This window comes from Carcharodon carcharias, chromosome 21 (genome assembly GCF_017639515.1).
Source record: "Carcharodon carcharias isolate sCarCar2 chromosome 21, sCarCar2.pri, whole genome shotgun sequence".
Taxonomy (NCBI): Eukaryota; Metazoa; Chordata; class Chondrichthyes; order Lamniformes; family Lamnidae; genus Carcharodon; species Carcharodon carcharias.
Window position 1 is genome coordinate 33,324,913 of NC_054487.1, and position 21,254 is coordinate 33,346,166.

At 43.3% G+C, this 21,254-nt stretch overlaps 1 protein-coding gene across 4 annotated transcripts in view; it reads right to left on the reverse strand.

Annotated features, from left to right (window-relative positions):
- Nucleotides 1-1,027: 1,027 nt before the first annotated feature.
- LOC121293108 (FYVE, RhoGEF and PH domain-containing protein 4-like) overlaps nt 1,028-21,254 on the reverse strand; it is a 335,511-nt gene continuing 315,284 nt past the window's right edge. For all 4 annotated transcript variants that reach the window (XM_041215765.1, XM_041215764.1, XM_041215767.1 and 1 more), the window contains 3 exons: nt 19,090-19,239; nt 11,531-11,674; nt 1,028-5,291 (listed from right to left, as the gene is read on the reverse strand). In XM_041215765.1, the coding sequence (XP_041071699.1) occupies nt 5,052-5,291; nt 11,531-11,674; nt 19,090-19,239 (534 nt within the window). In that variant the 3' untranslated portion in view covers nt 1,028-5,051. The remainder of the gene's footprint in view (nt 5,292-11,530; nt 11,675-19,089; nt 19,240-21,254) is intronic.

Here is a 21,254-nt window from a genome sequence, read left to right on the forward strand (position 1 = left end):
CTTGCTGTACCTGCATACTATTTGTGACTCATGTACTAGAATATCTAGATCCCTCTGCACTTCAGAATTATGCAGCCATTCTCCATTTAAGTAATATTCTGCTTTTTTGTTCTTCCTGCCAAAGTGAACAACTTCACATTTTCCCACATTGATCTCCATTTGCCAGATCTTTGCCCATTCACTCAACCTATGTCCATCTGCAACCTCATGTCCTCTTCACAACATATTTTCTTACCTTTGTGTCAACTGCAAATTTAGCTACCATGTCTTCACTCTCCTCATCTAAGTCATTGATGTAAATTGTAAAAAGTCGAGACCCCTGTGGGACTTCACTTGTCACATCCAGTTTTTTTGTAGAACATTTTGCTAGTTTTCTAGAGCAAGATGGATGTATTTGGAACCAAGGCCAGTGGATTACAGCAAATTACAACCAAATTAACAGCTACTGTTCCATACATTACTGATTCCAATGGATACAAAAATTGATCAGAAAATAATATCTCAGACTAGTTAATGTTCTACAATGAGTTGCTTGTCAAAGCTGACACTTCAGTGCAGTCCTGGGTGTACTGCACTGTCGGAGGTGCCATCTTTCTAATGAGAAATTAAACAGAGGGCCCATTTACCTGCTCAGGCGGATGCAAAAGATCCCATGGCTCAGTTTCAAAGATGATCTGGTGACCTGGTCAATATTTATCCGAAAATCTGATTGTTCTATTGCTGTTTGTGGAGGTTTGTTGAGCACAAATTGGCTATGTTTCCTACATTTCATCAGTAACTGCACTTATTTCCTGTAAAATGCTTTGAGATATCCAGTAGTTGAGAAAAACACTACATCAATGAAAGTCTTTCTCTCTTTCTTGTACGAACTTATTAATGGAAATTACAGTTTTTTAAAAAATTCAATAGAAAATACCAGCTTCTGCAAATTATTGAAGAGGCTGTAGTCATGTGTACGATCACTGCACTGTTCATTATGGGAATACCCAAAGAGTAAAGCATAAACAGGAATTTGTTACTATAAAAGCATCTTTGAATATTGTGGCACAGCCAGTCATTTTAATTACACAGCCACCTTCATACACATTTGATTGCAATGCATTTCATAATCAGTACTAAACGAGTAACTCAAGGAAAGCACTCTAAGCTAATGATTGAAAAAAAAATACATAATTGGAAAACAATATCAGAATTTCACAAAGAACAAGCTTAGTTTGTCTCATTTATATATACATGACTGTTGACAGATGGGGGAGGCATGAGCAGCAAATTGTTCAGTTCCAAAAATGAATTGCTCAATTGTGCTAATAGACTTTTTGTAATGTTTTTAAACTCTGAAACCCCAGTTTGAGAGAATTGGACACAGTTCCAGTTGTTCATGGTATTGGAGGTAGTTTGTGAAAAATACTTAAAATTTTACACACATTGTAGGCATTGCACAACAGTACATATTTTAACAAATGCCTTGTATGTAAAACCTCAACATTTGAAGCAAAGTTCATTGGCATTGTGGAAACTAAAGATCTAATAATTTCTCTTTGCATTTCTAGAGTATCTGTACGGAGCAGGTTAAAACTAAATGAACATCTGTGTTTCATTTTGCTGGGTAGCCAAAACAGCCAATTTTCATACCATCATCTAATTTAGCATTTATGAATTTTAACATTCAAATATCAAATTTGCACCATACGTAGTGTCACGACTGAAAGCATATATCCTTATAACAGTACATTTTATGTCCACAGCCATGAATTATTTTTGAGTTGATCTAAAAATCTTCTCTAGCACAATGATTCAAGTGTTGAAGTTGACTCCCAAGATAGAGGCAGCCAGTTCAAACAATAGGTAAGTTGTTGTTCAAACTCAAAAGGCCTTGATTAGGTGAGTTTGATCATCATTGGAAAAGTCTGAGGCTTTCTCAGCAAAAGGGGAGAAAAAGAACAAAATAGATCCCATCACTTCATGATAGCTGATGGATTACCACTGATAGTAATATCTGGGTTACATTGACGTGGATGTAACAGAAAACATGCAAGGTGACTAAAAGTACCATTAGGAATAATTGAAATATGAAACAATTCTGTAAAATAGTGTGCATGTACTGATTCAGTTTTAATACTGTACTGATTGGAAATTTAAAGACAAAATGTATATACATAATTTTCTTGTGCCAGTGATTGATAATATTAACAAATCTCTGCAATCATTTTCAATTTAAGCTATGCTGGAAAATGTAGTATCAAGATGCAGCCAATGTGTGCTAAAATGTTCAATTGCTAATACAACTTAAGCAGGCTGCAGGCCAGGTGGCAGAACAAAGTTCACAGAACAACATTTGAAACAAAAGTTTGCAAAAACAGATCCTGAAAATTGGTGACTGCATAAACCTTACAGAGGCATTGCCTGCAATGTGGAGCAAATGGGTTTCAAAATTCATAGCACTCACCTACAGAATTGGCAATGTGGAATAACTGGGAAAATGACATGTTCGCATTTTCTAATTCCACTGTAAATGAGGATGGTGATTAGTGTAAGTGATCAGCAGGAAAATCAACATTTAAAGTGTTCAATTTACTGTATGAAATCACACTAAAATCTGAATTTAATAGAGTGTTAAAACCTCACTACATAATGGGATCTGGTATTGCGTGGCTGACAGGTAGCATTCTTAAATGATGATCCACTGCACTGGTATTGACTAACTTTTCACTAAGGGAGACAATCCTGAGGGTTGTGAATTGTGGTGCAAAATATAGACAGAAGACTCCAAATGGTGCTGAGTACGTGAGATTGAGACATGAAATTATGATAGAAATTCCTTCACCAAACAGCAGGTGATGATTGTGGGGGGTTGTAATGGTGATGGGAAACAGAAGACCATGACAACTTCCTCACAGGTTTTTTGTGTAAAGGCAGTGTCATAGGGCTGAAATATTGCTTCAATGAAGCACCATCAACAAGAAAAAGCATTTACAAATTACTTCATTTGTTTGATATATTCATGACTTGGGGAGCAGAATTCTTCCTTGAGCTGTGCAGGAAAAATCTAAACTTAAGAAATATTCGGATTTTGTTAAGCATCAAATGGAAGAAATTTGCACCCATGATATTGCAACTTGCACTCAAGTTGCATTGTTGCCTTGTAAAAATACACATTATATCTCTGCCTCATGAAATCAGCATAAAATGGTAACAAATTCCAGAAGGAATATCCAGTTTGGTCATTGAATTTCATTTAGTTGCATATTCAAAATGTTTAAATGAAAAACAGATTCCTAAAAATCCAGCTCCACACAAATACAAATGCTACACTTGAATTAAAGTTGAAGTATCCCTTCTTCTGATCCTTTTAGGATTTGTAACTTGCACAGGGGACAGACACTAACCTACTACATCATTACCAAACCCAATGCTGTGTTATTAAATCATGCAGTGCAATTTCAGTCACAAGCTTGTGTTTGCAATTCTTGCCACACGCACTCAACAACGTTTTGCTGTTCAGTGGATTGGGTAGTGGTCCTGGCAAATTTTCCACAATGATTTGAAGTAGGAAAATTACAAATCAAGGCCAATAGTTTGTCATGAGCCCACATTGCAATGTCATTAAAACCAGAGATTTTTTTCAGCTCTCAACTTTCATTATAGCCAGGGAGAATCTTGTGTTATGGTTTCATATAAAAACGCTTAAAACTGTGATGTAATATCACCATTTCACTGAGAAATTATAGAGTTGAGAGTTTGTACATATTTACATAAATTGATAGGAAAGATTTAAAGACATCAATGAGTTTTAAACTGTTTCATCACATTTATTTGGGTCATTGTTTGTCATACTATCTGACCCTCTTCTGTTATTGGATTTCTATCTTCATCTCTATTCTTTATAGAGATTGGAATCTATATCTGTGTAGAAATACATTATTGCACCTCATCTGAGATTTATTTATGATTTCTTTATTCAATTTTAGGAGATGATTTTTTTCCCTTTTATTTTATGAGGTGACCCTCATGTCTCCACGTGCCATATACAGTTTGAAAGGCTGAGTGATTATCTAGCTCCTAGAACACCGGCAATAGCACTGCTAAACTCAATCAAAAAGATCGAGATGTTACCGGCTTCTTTTTGGTTGTGAATCCAATCACTGATTAACAGTTCACTTGGCACCATTTGGCTCAGCCAAGGGCAGGGGCTCACTTTGTTTAAATCGTTGTACAGGAATCATGAGGTTAACCTACTCTTTATATGATTCTGCCATCTTGTAGTACAGCATTTATTGTGGCTCCTGTCCACTTCCTTTGATTATTTTACATTTCATGTTTAAACTTTTACTGTATTTCCTAATAAATAAACTACCCCATGCACACAAATAACTGAATTTTTTTGATTCTGAAGTTTACCTGTAACTGCTACATAGGTGAAAAAAGGGATACTGCAGCTTTAATAAATACAACAATATTACATCAAACCTTTGCCAATGTTATAACACAAGGTTAATATATTTTAGAAGATCACAGAACCTATGATTAAACACAAAAAACAACAGTCTCTAAAGAACTTAGGTTGGTGCTTTTCTAGGAGACAAGAATATCTGGGATATAAATCACAACTTCAGATTTCATAAATATCAATCCTGCAGATTACTGAGAAACATCTTCTATACAACTTTAACTTTTGTTCTTAAACTAACAGCAGCCAGAAAGATGGAGAAGGAATTTGTAACGAGACCACCACATTTTAAATCTTCTTTAATTGACCAGTTTTTTTAAAATTAGAAGCTGATGCTGGACAGTCTTTAGGGATTCCAGATTTGAGGTGTGTTCAAGTGAATAGTTTCGATAATGACCGAACAAATGTAGGTTTGTGAGTGCTGCAGATTTAGTTCAGGATTAAGAGGGCCACAGATACAGTGAACATAGATATTTCATTTTAAGGAATGGATTTAATTTCTTTTTGTATATAATCTATTTCACATGCTTCAGAAATTGTCGTCAAGCATCTTTGGACCCTCTATGTCAGCTGTTGGTAGCTTGGTCTGCCTCACACTGGTTGCTTAGTCGCCGCAAGTAGAGGAGTCATCACTACCAAGATCTTCATTGTCAGTGGGTGTTTCTCCCTTTACAGCCATGTTGATGATTCTCAGCCATTGTTGTTTCTGATCATTAGAGTCTGCAGCAAAAGTATGGATGAATCTTGACTGTTTAAGTCTAAACACATGAGACATATCAACACCCTTTGGATTGTCTTCTATCATGTAGCCAAGAAGAGGAATAGTGGCCAATGCCTTCACATCCTAGAAAAAGGGTAAGAGAAAAGGCAAATCATTTTGTGAATTGAAATTCCATTTCAAGAAATAATGTGTTAACTTCACTACTCAGTAATTGAAAAACGTTTACATGATCAAATGCCAGTGACTTGAAGAGTTATCTTTTGGGGAAATATTTATGTTTACCAAGATTAAAGATGCCAGCATTAATATTTCCTCCTCTCAGATTTTGTAGCCTTAATTGCTTCATCTAGCATATGTCTGTTTTTGGTGGAAGGTCTGGTCACCTAGATCGGGGTCTGCATAAAAATTAGTTTGGATGGGAACTCAGTAGTATATCAGCACTCTTGTTCCACATATAACTTTGGTCCTGCTGCTGCTCTATTTTTAGGCAGCAATGGGGCAGGAGGAACACAAAGATTACCCCAAAGTATTTACAACTTCACAGCATTTATGGCAATTTTTCCCAGTTTTTATGTAATAACTGGAGGGACTCAATGGGCTAATTTAAAAAAAAAATTCCTTCATGGGTGTGGGCATTGTTGGCTAGTCCAGCATTTATACTCAAGGGCAGTTAGGGATGGGGGAAGAGATGGTAAGCTGTCTTCTTGAACTGCTGCAGTCCATGTGCTATTAGGAAGGGAATTCCAGGATTTTGACCTAATGACAGTGAAGGAAAAATAATATGTTACTTCCAAGTCAGGATGGTGAGGGGAACTAGCAGCTGCTGGTGTTCACATGCATCTGCTGTTCTTCTAGGGGGTAGAGGTCACAGGTTTGGAAGGTGCTGTTGAAGAAGCCTTGGTAGTTGCTACAGTGCATGTTGTGGATAGTACACACTGCTGCCATTGAGCGTCGGTGGTGGAGGATGTAAATGTTGAAGGAGGTGGATGGGGGTTCAATCAAGCAGGCTGCTTAATCCTGGGTGGTGTCAAGCTTCTTGAATGTTATTGGAACTGCACTCATCCAGGCAAGTGGAGAGTATTCCATCACACTCCTTACTTCTGCCTTGCAGATGCTGGACAGATATTTGGGAAGTCAGCAGGTACATTACATGTCTCAGAATTCCCAGCCTCTGACTTGCTGTTGTACTCACAATATTTATATGGCTAGTCCAGTTCAGCTGGTAGCCCCTAACATATTGATAGTGGGGGATTCAGGGATGGGAATGCCAATGAACCTCAAGGGAAGATGGTTAAATTGGTCTCTTGTTGGAAATGGTCATTGCCTGGCACTTGTGTGGCAGGAATGTTGATTCCACTTATCAGCCCAAGCCTGGATGTTATCCAGGTATTGCTGCATATGGCATGGGCAACTTCAATATGAAGAGTCGCGAATGGTGCTGAATATTATGCAATCATCAGCAAACATCACCACTTCTGATCTTATGATAGGGGAAGATCATTGTTGAAGCAGCTGAAGATAGTTCAGCCTAGGACACTACCCTGAGGAAAATCTGCAGCAATGCCCTGGGACTGAGGTGATTGACCTCCTATGACCATAACCATCTTTCTTTGGGCTGGGTATGACTCCAACCAGTGGAGAGTTTTCCTCCGATTCCCATTGACTCCAATTTTGCTAGGGCTCCTTGATGCCATACTTGGTCAAATGCTGCCTTGATGTCAAGGGCAGTCACTCTCACATCACCTTGAGTTCAGCTCTTTTGTCCATGTTTGAACCAAGGCTGTAATGAGGTCAGGAGCTGAGTAGCCCTGGTGGAACCCAAACTGGGCATCAGTGAGCAGGTTATTGTTGTTTAAGCTCTGCATGGTAGACCTGTCGATGACTCCTTCCATCACTTTGTCCATCCCATGCTGCTTCTACTGTTTGGCATGCAAACAGTCCTTTGTTGAAACTTCACCAGGTTGACTCCTAATTTTTAGGTATTCCTGGTGCTGCTCTTAGCCAATCCATCTGCACTCTTCATTCAACCAGGTTTGATCCTCCAGCTTGATGTTAATTGTAGAATTGGGGGATATGCCAGGCCATGAGGTTACAGATTGTGGTTGTATACAATTCTGCTGCTGCTGACGTCTCTCAGCCATTCATGGATGCCCAGTTTTGAGTTGCTAGATCTATTTGAAATCTATCCAATTTAGCACCAGAATACATTATCACAACAACTGTTACAGTAACTCTTCCACCTTTGCACTTCACTCCCACTACAGCTGTCCAGCTGTTTGTTAACATCTTTGTGCTGTCTGGTTAGATAATTGTATTAAATGTGAAATAAGCAGCAAGCTATTTAGTTTGGAAAAACTATTTCTGATAGTAATGAGATGTTTGAAATTTCAGTCCCAAGGAATGGCAAAAAAAACCCTTCGATTTATCTAAATTTCTTCTCCTGTCAATCAGGAATCATTAGCTATTCTCCCTCTGGCCCAATTGTTTCAGTTACTTTCAGAGTGCTTCCAACTGGCCAGTTTTCCAATGACAAATCCTGCAAAGGTATTAGCCTTTCTTTTCAGTGTTAATCTATTGCTTGCTGAGCTAAAATTTCTACTGATAAAAGCCATTACAACACAGCTGAGGTTAAATTTTGACCAGAATAATGGAATAATTACATAATGCACATTGTTACCTTTGGAATTCCACTGCACTGTTGTGAATATTAATTTGCCCACTTACAATAACTGCCCATTAACTTTTCTGTCTTATGAGCTGCCTTTCATTCTTTCCAACTTTTCAAATCACTATTTCTGACTCTGGTTATTCATTTCCTATTCAATTTCTCCCTTCTTTTTTCAGCATTTGTTATTTGCCAGTTTGATTTTTCTGACTGTCGGTTTTACTCTATTATTACAACATTTCCATTGAATTATAAAATTTTACAGTATAGAAAGTGATCATTTGGGGGCGTTATGCCCATGTAAGCTTTCTGAATGATCTATCCACTCAGTTCTATTCCCTTGTCCTTTCCCCACATCCTTTAAAGAAGTTATTATGGGCTCTGGTTCCATTACAGCTTCCAGTGCAATATTCCATGCTCTAACAACATTACAACTATTTCCTCTCCATTTGTTTGTTTGATGATGACTTTAAATTTCTTCTCCTTGTGTTCTCAGCCCAAAGGCAAGTCTGACCAACAGTGCCGCAATCTTCACCAAGGGTAGGGGGGCATCAAGCCCTGAAGTGGGACTTGAACCTGGAGCTTCTGGCTCAGAGGCAGGGCGCTACCCAATGTGCTGCAAGACCCCCTGGCTTCAAACTTATTGAACCTCGGAATTGTCTCAGTGCTCGTTTCACAAAAATACCAGGCAGGAATCATATGCATGCAGTCAGCTGAAAGTACGCCAACCAGCATGGTGGACAAGAGGCGTCCTTTACCCATGGCTGAAGCAGGGTTTGGGAATTTGCATATAGAATAAGGGCCTAACATCTGCTTGAAAGCCCCATTCCAACATTGGTGCCGACATCCTCAGGGCAAACTATTGCTCACTGCAATCAAGGAAACCAACCTACAAAATGCCTGCAACTAAGGTAACTTACTTGCACATTGAGCCAGTCCTGATCCCACATTGAAAGACTCAACCACTACTCCTAACTCAACCTATGTCTTAACTGCTGATACTGTCAACCAACTGCTCATTACCGCGGCTTCCTATCCCTGATCCTTACTCTGCCCTCCTTCCTAGATATGCTGTTTAATCAAATTCCTGATTAGTGAAACTCCCTTTGCAGGACATTAATTCTATTTCTTCTTATGTATTGGTCCCACATGAATCACAACTTCTAGCTATTGCCCTTCCTTCTCCAAAATCTTTAGTACTTACTCTGTCGTTTTCCTTGTCCCAATTGTCAGCTGTCTCTCAGTTGGTAACGAACATGCCTTTGAGTCAGAATATTGTGGGTTCATGTCCCACTCCAGAGAATTGAGCACAAAAATCTAGGCTGACACTTCAGTGTAGTACTGAGACTGTGCTGCACTGTTGGAGGTGCTGTTCTTTGGATAAGATATTAAACCTGTCATCTCAGGTGGACATAAAAGATCTCACTGCACAATTCAGACGAACAGCAGGGGAGTTATCCCAGTGTCCTGGCAATATTTTAATCAATGTCACAAGAACAGATTAGCTGATCATTATGACATTGCTGTTTGTGTTGTGAGGGACTAAGACCTCACATTGTATATTCCCATAAAATATATATAGATATGCTAACTGCTATTTCTAAAACTTTAAAACTGAGCAAAGATCCATAAAATGACTTAAACTATGTCTGTCTGTGACCCGTGAACAGAAGAAGTCATTTGCTATTTTAGGGAAACTCACACCTTGTTATCCCCAAGGAGCCACTAATGACTCCCTGTGGACTTTCTGGCCCAACTGCAAAGAAATCTAAACAAAGGCCATCTGCATTTAATCACCTAGGGTGGCCAGGGGGAGATGGATCATCTGCTACGACAACCTTCCCTTCCCTAATGGCTGAGGCAATTAACAGTCTTCAGAACCCAGATGATGGATACACATCCTTTGTCAAAGATGGTGGAGAGGTGGAAGTCAAGTGACATGAGCCTCTTGGCTTGTGGAACAAGTAATATTGCCTTGCTGAACTGCATAGTTTCAGTCTGCTGTTTACCATCTGACTAGCATCCTCAAAGAAAAGGAGCTCTGTCCAGGTTGAACACCTGGCCCCATTTCCACTGCTTCTGTTGGAATTTCTGTGCCATTGCCTACAAGACGGATTCATCTCTGCATGCCCATCTCATCCTGTGAAGTCAACGCTACAAGAAAACCATTGATTTTCAGCCCACTGACCTCCATGAAGGAATACTTCATTGCACTTTGATTCTGGTCTTTGGAACTGACGCGAACAGATATTTATTTTCTCTGTGGTCTCTGTATTGTAAATCCTTCTTTTTCTCTATTCCCCCTCTTTAGTGTTTGAGTGTGGAGGCAACATTGCAACCCTCCTCCCATATTTTCAGTGCGTACAAATAAGCTAACCCTTTGAGATCATCCTATCTTGAATTTGCTGTGGGGTTATTACTAGGAAATTGGATCACACAAAAACCAAGGGGTTGGGGAAATAAGCCACCCCTTATAAAAAAGGGAAGCAAATCAAAACATTTTTCTGTTTACGGATGGGTGGTGAGAGGAGAAATTAGTGCTGTTTAAATTTACTCCCCTTCCTGTCCTTAACAGTGTGAACTTGCTATGTGCAAATTGGTTGCCACATTTTTTTACATTACATAATCACAACACTTCAGAGTAACTTCATTGGCTGTAAATCAGCTTGAGACATCCAGTGGTTGTAAAATGTGCTACGAATGCAAAGTCTTTCTTTAGTACCTGAAAGGCACCATACCACGTGGATGAAACTGCATTAGAAGACGTTTCTGCTTCCCCTTATTTCCTATTCAATCTCTGCCTTTCTTTTTACCTTCTGTCATTTTTCATTCAACTTCCCTTTCTTACTCACTCAATTTTCTGTGATTTCTCCTTAAGCCTCAAATTCAGAGGGATATTTCCCCTCCTGTTTTTAATCCAATACAGTGTCCCTGAATTAATGCTGTGGGCACACGTTTAAGTGTTGACCTAAACTTCCTCCCTGCTAATAAAAAGCAGAGAGAAATTTCAGAGGAAGGAATGAATGTATGGGGTAGTGCCCCACAGTATAGTTACCAGGTCAATGACTTTGCAAATTTCACTCTGGTCTGCTTAGATTAACTCATCACATTTTCAGTATACAAAGTTAAGGCCAAAATTTTGAAATTTTACTTGTGGAAAAACATGTTAGGAATCTCGCTGCTATAGGTCTCTGGAATGTGATGGTACACATCAGCACTACATGGATGGACAACTCCAGTACAAACTAAACATTCAGATAGCAAATATTTATTTACTGGGTCAAAGGGATGGAACTTGAACTAAAAAAAAAACTTAAAAATGCTCAACTATAATTTTAACTACTTTAGACAAAACTGCACCTCAGCTGCCACATAAACATCTCGCATATAATTAATTGTTTGCCTCGATAAAAGGTGCACACTTCTATAAGGGAGGGACTAGATAGGAGACCTGCTCCCTGGCCTTATTGGTCAAATTATCCTCAAGATGGTTGCAAAGAGCACAAAAAGAAGCTAACATCATGCACATACCAAATCTTATTCCCTTTGTAGTGAGCATCTGGTTTTCACAAGTGCCTCTCTCCTAATATGGAAATGATCTGGAACTCACCATAGCAGGAATACTAGAGAAAAATTTGCAGTCTACCTTTCTCTCACACGGTTAATAACATTATTTTGTAACATTCAACATTAGTACCTGGGGTGCTCCATACATGTAAAGAACCAAACCCTCATTCTTGGGCACTACACACCACACTTTCTGCCAAGGTTTGGTAGGTTTCTCCAGATAGTGAAGAAAGTCACAGATGATGCAATTTTCTGAGACTTCAGCAGCCTCAATCTGAAAAGCAGAAGGACAGACAAATTTTTAAAAAAGCAAATTAAATTCACATGATCCAAGAAATAAGATGCAATTATCATTAATAGTCACAAAAGCACTAATGGTCCCTGTATTGTAACGAAGCAATTATGTTACTGGATTAGTAATCCAGAGACCTGAACTAATGATCTGGAGATAGGAGTTCTGGAGAATTCTGGCAGCTGGAGAACTTAAATTCAATTAAATAAACTTGGAATGAAAACTAATATCAATACTGATGACCATGAAACTACCAGATTGACATAAAAGAACCCAATCTGGTTCACTAATGTCCTTTAAGGAAGGAAATCTACCATCTTTTCCTGGTCTGGCCTATCTGTGACTCCAGACCTGCAACAATGTGGTTAGCTCTTAACTACCCTCTGAGATGGCCTAGCAAACCATTTAGCTGTATTCAAAAAGTCAGTTCACCACATTTTCAAGGGCATGTAGGGATGGACAATAAAAGCTGACTTGCCAGCAATGCCCATAATGCATGAACATCACCCAAGGTTTTCTTTGCGTCAACACTCGCATTGAAATTAACCTTTAACTTGTGTATCAAAACATTGGGGAGAATTTTCTGCCTGTAGGGTGGGCGGTGCAGGAGTGGGTGGGCGCAGACCCGATTGCCACCCGCATTCAGGTCCGCACCGCCATTATATGCAGGCGGGCCAATTAAGGCCCGCACAGCGTGAATTACGGTTCCCGAGGATAGCGGGAGTGGCGGGCAGTGGCGAGACAGCAATGACTGCTAGGTCCAATAGCAACACGTTGGCCTGTTTTAAAAAGCTGCTGCAGCCTTTCAAAGTGAATCATGGCCAGTGGAAGAGCTCCCCAGATCGCTGCTGCTAAGCAAGCCAGGCAGGAGGGTAGGGCAGGGGGGCCTTGTTTTTCTGATGATTGCCTTGCTGCCCTCCCTGAGGACAGAAGGAGGCGTCCCTCCCACATGACCAAACGTGCCTGGGAGGAGGTGGCGGAGGTGCTGAGCTCCCACGACGTGGTGCAACGCACCTGGATCCAGTGCCGCAAGCACTTCAATGACCTGTTGTGCTCAGGAAGGGTGAGCACCATGTTGGCATTGGTCACTTAACCCAGCAGTTAGGCTTTCCCCCCGGTGCACCTCAGCCCAAGTCTGAGTGTAGTGACTGCATTGACCCATTAACGGCATGTATCATTCGCTGGGTGGGCCAGCAGATATTGCCCATGCCGAGGTCACCCTGTGGTGAAGAGATGGGTTCTGCCCCCACAGCATGTGGTACACTGAGACCCACATTACTGTTTTGGGGGCAACCTGGAGGAGCTGCACCTAGGCGCATTGCTGGAACTCCAGGACATGTCAAAGTCAGGGTGATGACATGCTGGGAGGGGAGCTTCAAGGTGGCGGGGCATCAATCGATCTGCTGCCCTCTGCGCTCCACGTGCTTGCGTTTCCCTGCTATGGAAGGTTAGACCTTGTGGTGCCTAATGTGATGTAGGCAGCATTTTGCCAAGGGGGCGAGGGACAGGCCTGGCATCTCTGTGTGAGTGTTTGGCAGCAGCGGGGTGAGGAGGCACTGGAGCCTTGCAATGTCCCACTCTGGTTGGGGTGGGCCATCCACGAAGAGAATCCAGGTACAAGTAGCACTAATCAATGGTCTTCTCTCCTTTTCAGAATACGAATGCACATAATGCCGCCGAGTGGGTGAGGACTGGCGGAGGGCCGGCCCAGTTGGTGATTCTCAGCCACTTCGAGCAGGAGGCCCTAGATTTGGAGAGGCACCATGTGCCCAGGTCCACTGGTGTCAGTGAGGCTGGGGTGCCACGGGCAGGTATGTATGCCCAGCAGTGAGGTCACCATCGTTCTCCCAATGACCATGGTAGTGCTGAATGTTCAGTGATTGAAGTTTGCAACATGGCTTGACCATTGCTTATGGAAGGATGAGCGCATAATGATCCGGGGGACAGGGATGCAGATCGACATTGGATCAGCTAACGTGGAGACAATGTCCTTGTTCTTCCTTTCAGCTTCAGCGGAGCAGGGCTGAGAGGAGGAGCAGCAAGGGCCCCCTCTCACACCCGAGGACCCTGAAGTTACGGACTCACCAGCATCAAACCATCTCTGCCAAGCAGGCACTAGCGCAGACACCAGCATCTCAGTGGGAATTAGAAAATTGGCTAGTGTCCTGGGGCACAGCGGTGAGAGCACTTCACACTCGCTGGAGGCGCTGGCAGATACAGAGAGTGCCCATGGCGCCGGCAGTCGGAGGACTGCAAAGACCAGGCACATAGTCAGTCGGTGCCTGATGATGTGCCTCTGGAGTCAGATGCGACGCAGCAAATGCACGAAATGCGGCCGGGTGTGCGGGAGCATCTGGTGGAGATACATTAGGCTATGCTTGGCTTGGTGTCCACGGTGGAGGAGTCCAAGCGGACTCTCACCGATGCAATGAGCCTCATGTCCGAGCGCCATGCCTCCTCCATGGATAGAGTGGCGACTGTCATGGAAAGCTGGAAAGGCTCCTCCAGGAGACCAATCAGGCCTTCCTGGGGATACACTCTGACCAGCAAGCCCTCACATTGGCATTGACCTCAGCTGGTCAGTGCCAGTGTGGGAGATGGTCTGGGCACCAAGTTTCCCAGCTTGGCGTCCATCCCATCTATGGTGAGCAGGAAGATCCGAAGTAATCTGGGAGGTGCTGAGCGGTCCAGGCATCGGAAGTGCATCTTGAGAAGATCGATGGCTCTCTCCACCACAGCCCTTGTGGTGGTGTGGCTGCTATTGTACTGCTGCTCAGCTTCTGTTCTTAGATGGCAGAGAGGTGTCATGAGCCACCCAGCAGCCACCCATCCAGTTGGGCTGGAGCACTGAAGAGCCCCGGCACCTGGGAGTGTCTGAGGATGTAGGCATCGTGGGAGCTGCCTGGGTACCTTGCACAGACTTGTAGGATCTGCATCCTGTGATCACACACTATCTGCATGTTCATGGAGTGGAAGCCCTTCTTGTTGACAAAGGCACCGGGCTCACCTGCTGGCGCCTTGATGGCCACATGTGTACAGTCTATTGCACACTGGACGCGGTGGAAGCCAGCAATCACCGTGAAGTCTCTGGCTCGCTGTGTCTGGCTGGCCTGGTCCCAACGGTAGTGGATGAAGGTCAATGCTCGCCTGAACAGAGCGTCTGTAATCTGCTTGACACAAGTGTGGACAGCTGATTGGGAGACACCGCAAAGATCACCCACTGACCCCTGGAAGGAGCCGGATGCATAGGAGCTAAAGGCAGCTGTGACCTTCAGTGCCACTGGCATGGGGTGTCCACCCACACAGTTCGCAGAGATCTCAGGCCCAATCATCTGACAGATATAGTTGACTGTCTTCATTGAGAGATGGAGTCTCCTTCTGCACTACACCTCAGACATATTGAGGTAGCTGCTTCATTGCCTGTTTACCCTGGCGGCAGGATAGTGGCATCTTCTGCCTTGGACTACCTCTTGGCCCTGCATCCCTTGTGCCTGTGCCTGGACTCCCAAAGGTGGCTCCCCTGGAGGCTGAATGTGCACTCCTGGCCTCCTCCCACTTCTAGCCCTCCCTTCTTCCTCAGAGGAGGTGCCTTCAGTGGAGAGTTCAACTCCCATTCCCAGGCAAAGTGAAGGCATCCAGAAACCTGCAGGCCCAAAATAGATTCCTCACTGCAGAGTGCTGACCTGAAGGTTGTGAGTTCAGATCAAGCAGCTAGTGTGCGTTTTGAAGTATTGCAGATCATACATGCAAGTATCAGTAACTTTGAAAAAACAATATCTGATAGAGCACAATCGTGAACCCACTGAGCCCTCTGACCCCACCCGTGGATGAGGTTTATACAAATGTGCCCTACCTGTCTGCCCAATGTGCCCGTGCGCTGACCCAAAGATCGCACAGGTACCGAAAAATCACCGTCGATTGGCGCCTCAAGGGCCTTAAGTGGCCCGTTACTTAATGTCAGGCACGCATCAGATATCATTGCGCACCCGCCCAATGAAATATCACGACGGCACGCGGTGACATCAGGACACTCATCCGACATTACCACGTCATTTTATGTGGCGGCATGTGGGTCCTGTGCCTGTATGTCAACAGTAAAATTCTGCCCATTAAAACAGAATTTTTAAAAATTATACATTCATGGGATGAGGGCTTCACTGGGCTAGCATTAATTGCCCATCCCTAATTGCCCTTGATGGTGATGGTGAGCTGCCTTCTTGAACCACTGAAGTCCATGTGGTGTAGGTACACCCACAGTGCTGTTAGGAAGGGAGTTGCAGGATTTTGACCCACTGACAGTGAAGGAATGGTGATATATTTTCAAGTCAGGATGGTGAGTGACTTAGAGGGAACTTCCAGGTGGTGGTGTTCCCATCTATCTGCTGCCCTTGTCCTCCTAGGTGGTAGTGAGTGTGGGTTTGGAAGGTGCTGTCTAAGGAGACTTGGTAAATTCCTGCAGTGCATCTTGTAAGTGGTACACACTGCTGCTACTGTGCATCAGTGGTGGAGGGAGTGAGTGTTTTTGGATGTGGTGCCAATCAAATGGGTTGCTTTGTCCTGGATTTTGGTAAGCTTCTTGTGTTGTTGGAGCTGCACTCATCAGGTATTCCCCTCCTGACTTGTGCCTTTTAGATGATGGACAGGCTTTGGGAGTCAGGAGGTGAGTTACCTGCTGCAGGCTTCCTAGATTCTGACCTGCTCCTGTAGCCACAGTGCTACTCTGGCTAGTTCAGTTCAGTTTCTGGTCAATGGTAACCCCCAGAATGTTGATAGTGGGGGATTCAGTGATGGTAACGCCATTGAATGTCAAGGGCTAATGGTTAGATTTTCTCTTGTTGGAGATGGTCATTGCCTGGCACTTGTGTGGCATGTTTGTTACTTGCCCACTTGTCAGCCCAAGCCTGGATATTGTCCAGGTCTTGCTGCATTTGGACATGGACTGCTTCAGTAACTGAGGAGTTGCGAATGGTGCTGAACATTGTGCAATCATCAGCGAACATCCCCACTTCTGACCTTAGGATAGAAGGAAGGCCATTGATGAAGCAGCTGAAGATGGTTGGGCCAGGACACTACCCTGAGGAATCCTGCAGTGATGTCCTGGAGCTGAGATAACTGACCTCCATTAACCACAACCATCTTCCTTTGTGCTAGGTCTGACTCCAACCAGAAGACAGATTTCCCCTGATTCCTATTGACTCCAGTTTTGCTAGAGCTCCTTGATGCTACACTCAGTCAAATGCAGCCTTGATGTCTAGGGCAGTCACTCTCACCTCACCTTGGGAGTTCAGCTCTTTTTTCCATGTTTGAACCAAGGCTGTAATGAGGCCAGGAGCTGAGTGGCCCTGGCAGAACCCAAACTGGGCATCAGTGTGCAGTATTGCTAAGCAAATGCTGCTTGAAGCACTGTTAATGACCCCTTCCATCACTTTACTAATGATTGAGAGTAGACTGATGGGGCGGTAATTCGCCTAGTTACAGGACATACCTGGGCAATTTTCCACATCGACGGCTAGATGCCAGTGTTGAAGCTATACTGGAACAGCTTGGTTAGAGCGCGGCAAGCTCTGGAGCACTATTCTTCAGTACTATTGCCGGAATGTTGTCAGGGCCCATAGCCTTTGCAGTGTCCAATGCCTTGAGCCATTTCTTGATATCACATGGAGTAACTCGAATTGGCTGAAGACTGGCATCTGTGATGCTGGGGAACCCCCGGAGAAGACCGAGATGGATCATTCACTCTGCACTTCTGGCTGAAGATCATTTCAAATGCTTTTGTACTGATGGGCTGGGCTCGCCCATCATTGAGTAAGGGGGTACTTGTGGATCTTCCTCCTCCAGTGAGTTGTTTAATTGTCCACTACCATTCACGACTGAAGGTGGCAGGATGTTAGAGTTTAAATCTGATCCGTTGGTTGTGGATTCACTTAGCCCTGTGTATCACTCGCTGCTTATGCTGTTTTTCATGTAAGTAGTTCCGTGCTGTAGCTTCACCAGGTTGACACCTCATTTTTTTAAGGTATGCCGGGTGCTGCCCCTGGCATGCCCTCCTGCACTCTTCATTGATCCCCTGGCTTGGTGGTAATGGGTAAAGTGGGGGATATGCCAGGCCATGAGGTTACATATTGTGTTCGAGTACAATTCTGCTGCTGCTGATGGCCCACAGTGCCTCATGGATGCCCAGTCTTGAGATGTTAGATCTGTTCGAAATCTATCCCATTAGCATGGTGGTAGTGCCACACAACACGATAGAGGGTATTCCTCAATGTGAAGGAAGGACTTCATCTCCACAATGACTGTGCAGTGGTCACTCCTACCAATACTGTCATGGACAGATGATCTGTGGCAGACAGATTGGTGAGGATGAGGTCAAGTATGTTTTTCCCTCTTGTTGGTTCCCTCACCATCTGCTGCAGACCCTATCTCACAGTTATGTCCTTTAGCGCTTGGCCTGCTCAGTCAGTAGTGGTGCTACCAAGCCACTCTTGCAGATGGGCATTGAGGTACCCCACCCAGAATACATTCTGTGCCCGTGTCATCTTCAGTGCTTCCTCCAAGTGGTGTTCAACATGGAGGAGCACTGATTTATCAGCTGAGGAGGAGGAGGGGGGGCAGGCACAGTACATGATAACCAGCAGGAGGTTACCTTGCCCATGTTTGACCTGATGCCATGAGACTTCATGGGGTCCAGAGGTGATGTTGAGGACTCCCAGGGCAACTCCTTCCCAACTCTGTACCACTGGCGGGTCTGTCCTGCCGGTGGGGTAGGACATACCCAGGGGTGGTGATGGCGGTGTCTGGGACATTATCTGTAACGTATGTTTCAGTGAGTATGACTATGTCAGGCTGTTGCTTGACTAGTCTGCGAGACAACTCCCCAATTTTGGCACTAGCCCCCAGATGTTTGCAAGGAGAACTTTGCAGGGCGGACAGGGCTGAGTTTGCCATTGTCACTTCTGGTGCCTAGGTCGTTGCCATTCCTTTTAGACTGTTTAGTGGATTGATATAACTGAGCGGCTAGGTCATTTCAGAGGGCATTTAAGAGTCAGTCACATTGCTGTGGGTCACATATAGGCCAGACCAGGTAAGGATGGCAGATTTCCTTCCCTGAAGGACATTAGTGAACCAGATGGGTTTTTACAACAATCAACAATGGTTTCATGGGCATCATTAGAGCTTTATTGAATTCAAATTTGAACCTGGGTCCCCAGAGCATTGCCCTGAGTTTCTGGATTACTACTCCAGCAACAATACCAGCATACCACCACCTCCCCTGAATTTATACAAGTCTGATTTGTTTAATTTAATGTGAATGACCCCAAGGCATTGATTTTTTTTTAATAGCAGGGACCTAGCTGCACGCACACATCCTGTCACACCTGGAAAAAAACAGCCCCTACCTCAAGAATTCCTTTCTTTTTTTTATCGTCCTTCTCCTCACTGTCAGTTTTTCCTGTTATGATTATATAACAGTCTCTACACACTTTGTTGAGCTTGTTGCTGTCATATGCTAGGCTTGCTTTGTAATCAGAACACTTCCAGCACACAACCTAGAAAAAGAAAGAGAGACACATTTAAATAGGCTTTTGATGGGTCACACTGATTTGAAAATGCCACTTGCTATTATTTATGTAGCCTCCTGTACATCAGCCATCTTGATGACAATACATAACAGCAGGTAAGTAACAGTAAAAACAGCAGCAACTTATATGTAGCGCCTTTAACATAGAAAAATTTTGCAAAGCACTTCACAGAAGCACTCAAAATTTTACACTAGCCCTCGAAGAGATGTTTAGGGTAGATGACAAAATAATAGGTAAGTACAATGTTTTAAATTGTAAATCTTTATTTTATAATTTTAATAGTTTTTTTGTGCATCTCTTGACGTGCTATTTAACTGGCCACAAATTGATTGTCATTTTGTTTCCATTCTGCTTCCTCAGCTCCTATTAGCATCATTAAGCCATTATTGTGGTCTGTGATCAGTGCACATCTCTTTTAAGAAGGCTGCATTAAATTATTCTTTCTCCACCCGTTCCTCACCATTGTCACAATTGATTTCCAAGGGATGAGGAGCAGGGGACCATTAAATTGATTGATTTCTAGGATGAGAGCGTTGTCCTATAAGGAGAGATCAAGATGAATGGGTCTATATTCTATGGAGCTTCGAAGAATGAGAGGTGATCTCATTGAAACACCTAGGATTAAAAAATCGTTATGGTCCATTTTCAGGTGTGACCTGCTGCACCCATTGACATTGAAGTGAGCAACATGCAAATTTTATGCTGCCTCCTTAATTGTAGCATTCAAAAGGTCTGAGTGGGACACTGTTGTTAGCTACCTGAGTGCTCAGTAGGAGACCTTCCATGATGCAGGCAGTCTGCCCTTCTTAAAGGGAAGTTGCATTACATGGAAGGGAGTTGTTACTGCCTGCATGAAGGAGTTGCACAAATACAGCACAATTTGGGGACAGAGGGCTCGGCTTGTAGGTTCACCTATCTGGCCCTTGGTGGTTTTAATTATGAAGGTGGACAGCAGGTGGTCCTGTTTCTGCAAGGGGGCATGAAGCCCTCTGAAGGGAATGGGGGCAGGTGGCTGTAGTATAAGGGTCATGCACATAGAGAGTTAATGTGGGGCTGGGTACAGTATCGACCCACACAGTGATGTAAAAGAGATATAAACTGACCCTGGGTCCGGTTCAGTGTTGGACAGAACTGTGTTTATCAGCAAGCATGGAGATAGCTCCTGGCTTGTACCCTTTACTGGATATTGGTAAATAGTTCTAAGAGTCATAAAAGACTTACAGTTAATCTATGTATGACCAAGACGACTTCTTCAGACCTACTAAACTATAACCAACACCCTACAACATGGTGGCAGCTTGTGGAAAAGCCCAAGGCCTCGCAAATAATGCAGAGAAAAACAAAATTGCTGGAAGACTGAGAAAAAAAAGCAGCAAAGCAGCCGGACCTGAAAAAAAGCTCCAGAAGCAGAGACACAGAAGAAAAATTGCTAAGGAAATGCTCCAAAGAAAGGCTTGGAAGCAGAGGGCCAAAATTTAAAATTCCTTACTGCAGAAGAAGACTCCATTGAATCTCCTTTGGAAGTGCACTTCTAATCCCAGAGTGCAGAGTCAGCAGACCTAGAAGGGGTGAGCTAAAACTTTTAAAACTCCAGGCTACAGCAAGTCCAGGGAAATCTTTAAATAACTAAGACTCAGAAATGCAGTTTGAAAAAAAAACCCAATCCCCAAGTCAGCATCCGAGCTCGCGCCAAAATGGAAAAAGTAATTGATTAAATAATCCAGGAAAATCGCAATATCTAACCTCAGCTGAGAGCAAGCAAAAGCCAGGATTCAACAAACTCAGGACTTTAAAGTAAAATGCTGAGCAAGAGAACTCTGCAGGCAGTTGATCAAGGCAGCCATTGTTGATTTTTTTTCCCCAGCCTTGGCGTGATCGCCATTGTAGCAGAGCCCGCCAACCAGCAAGTGCAGGATATCCCTTTGTCTCCAAGTGAACGGTAATTCCATCTTGAAATTCAGGAATTTCTTAAAGCAGAACCT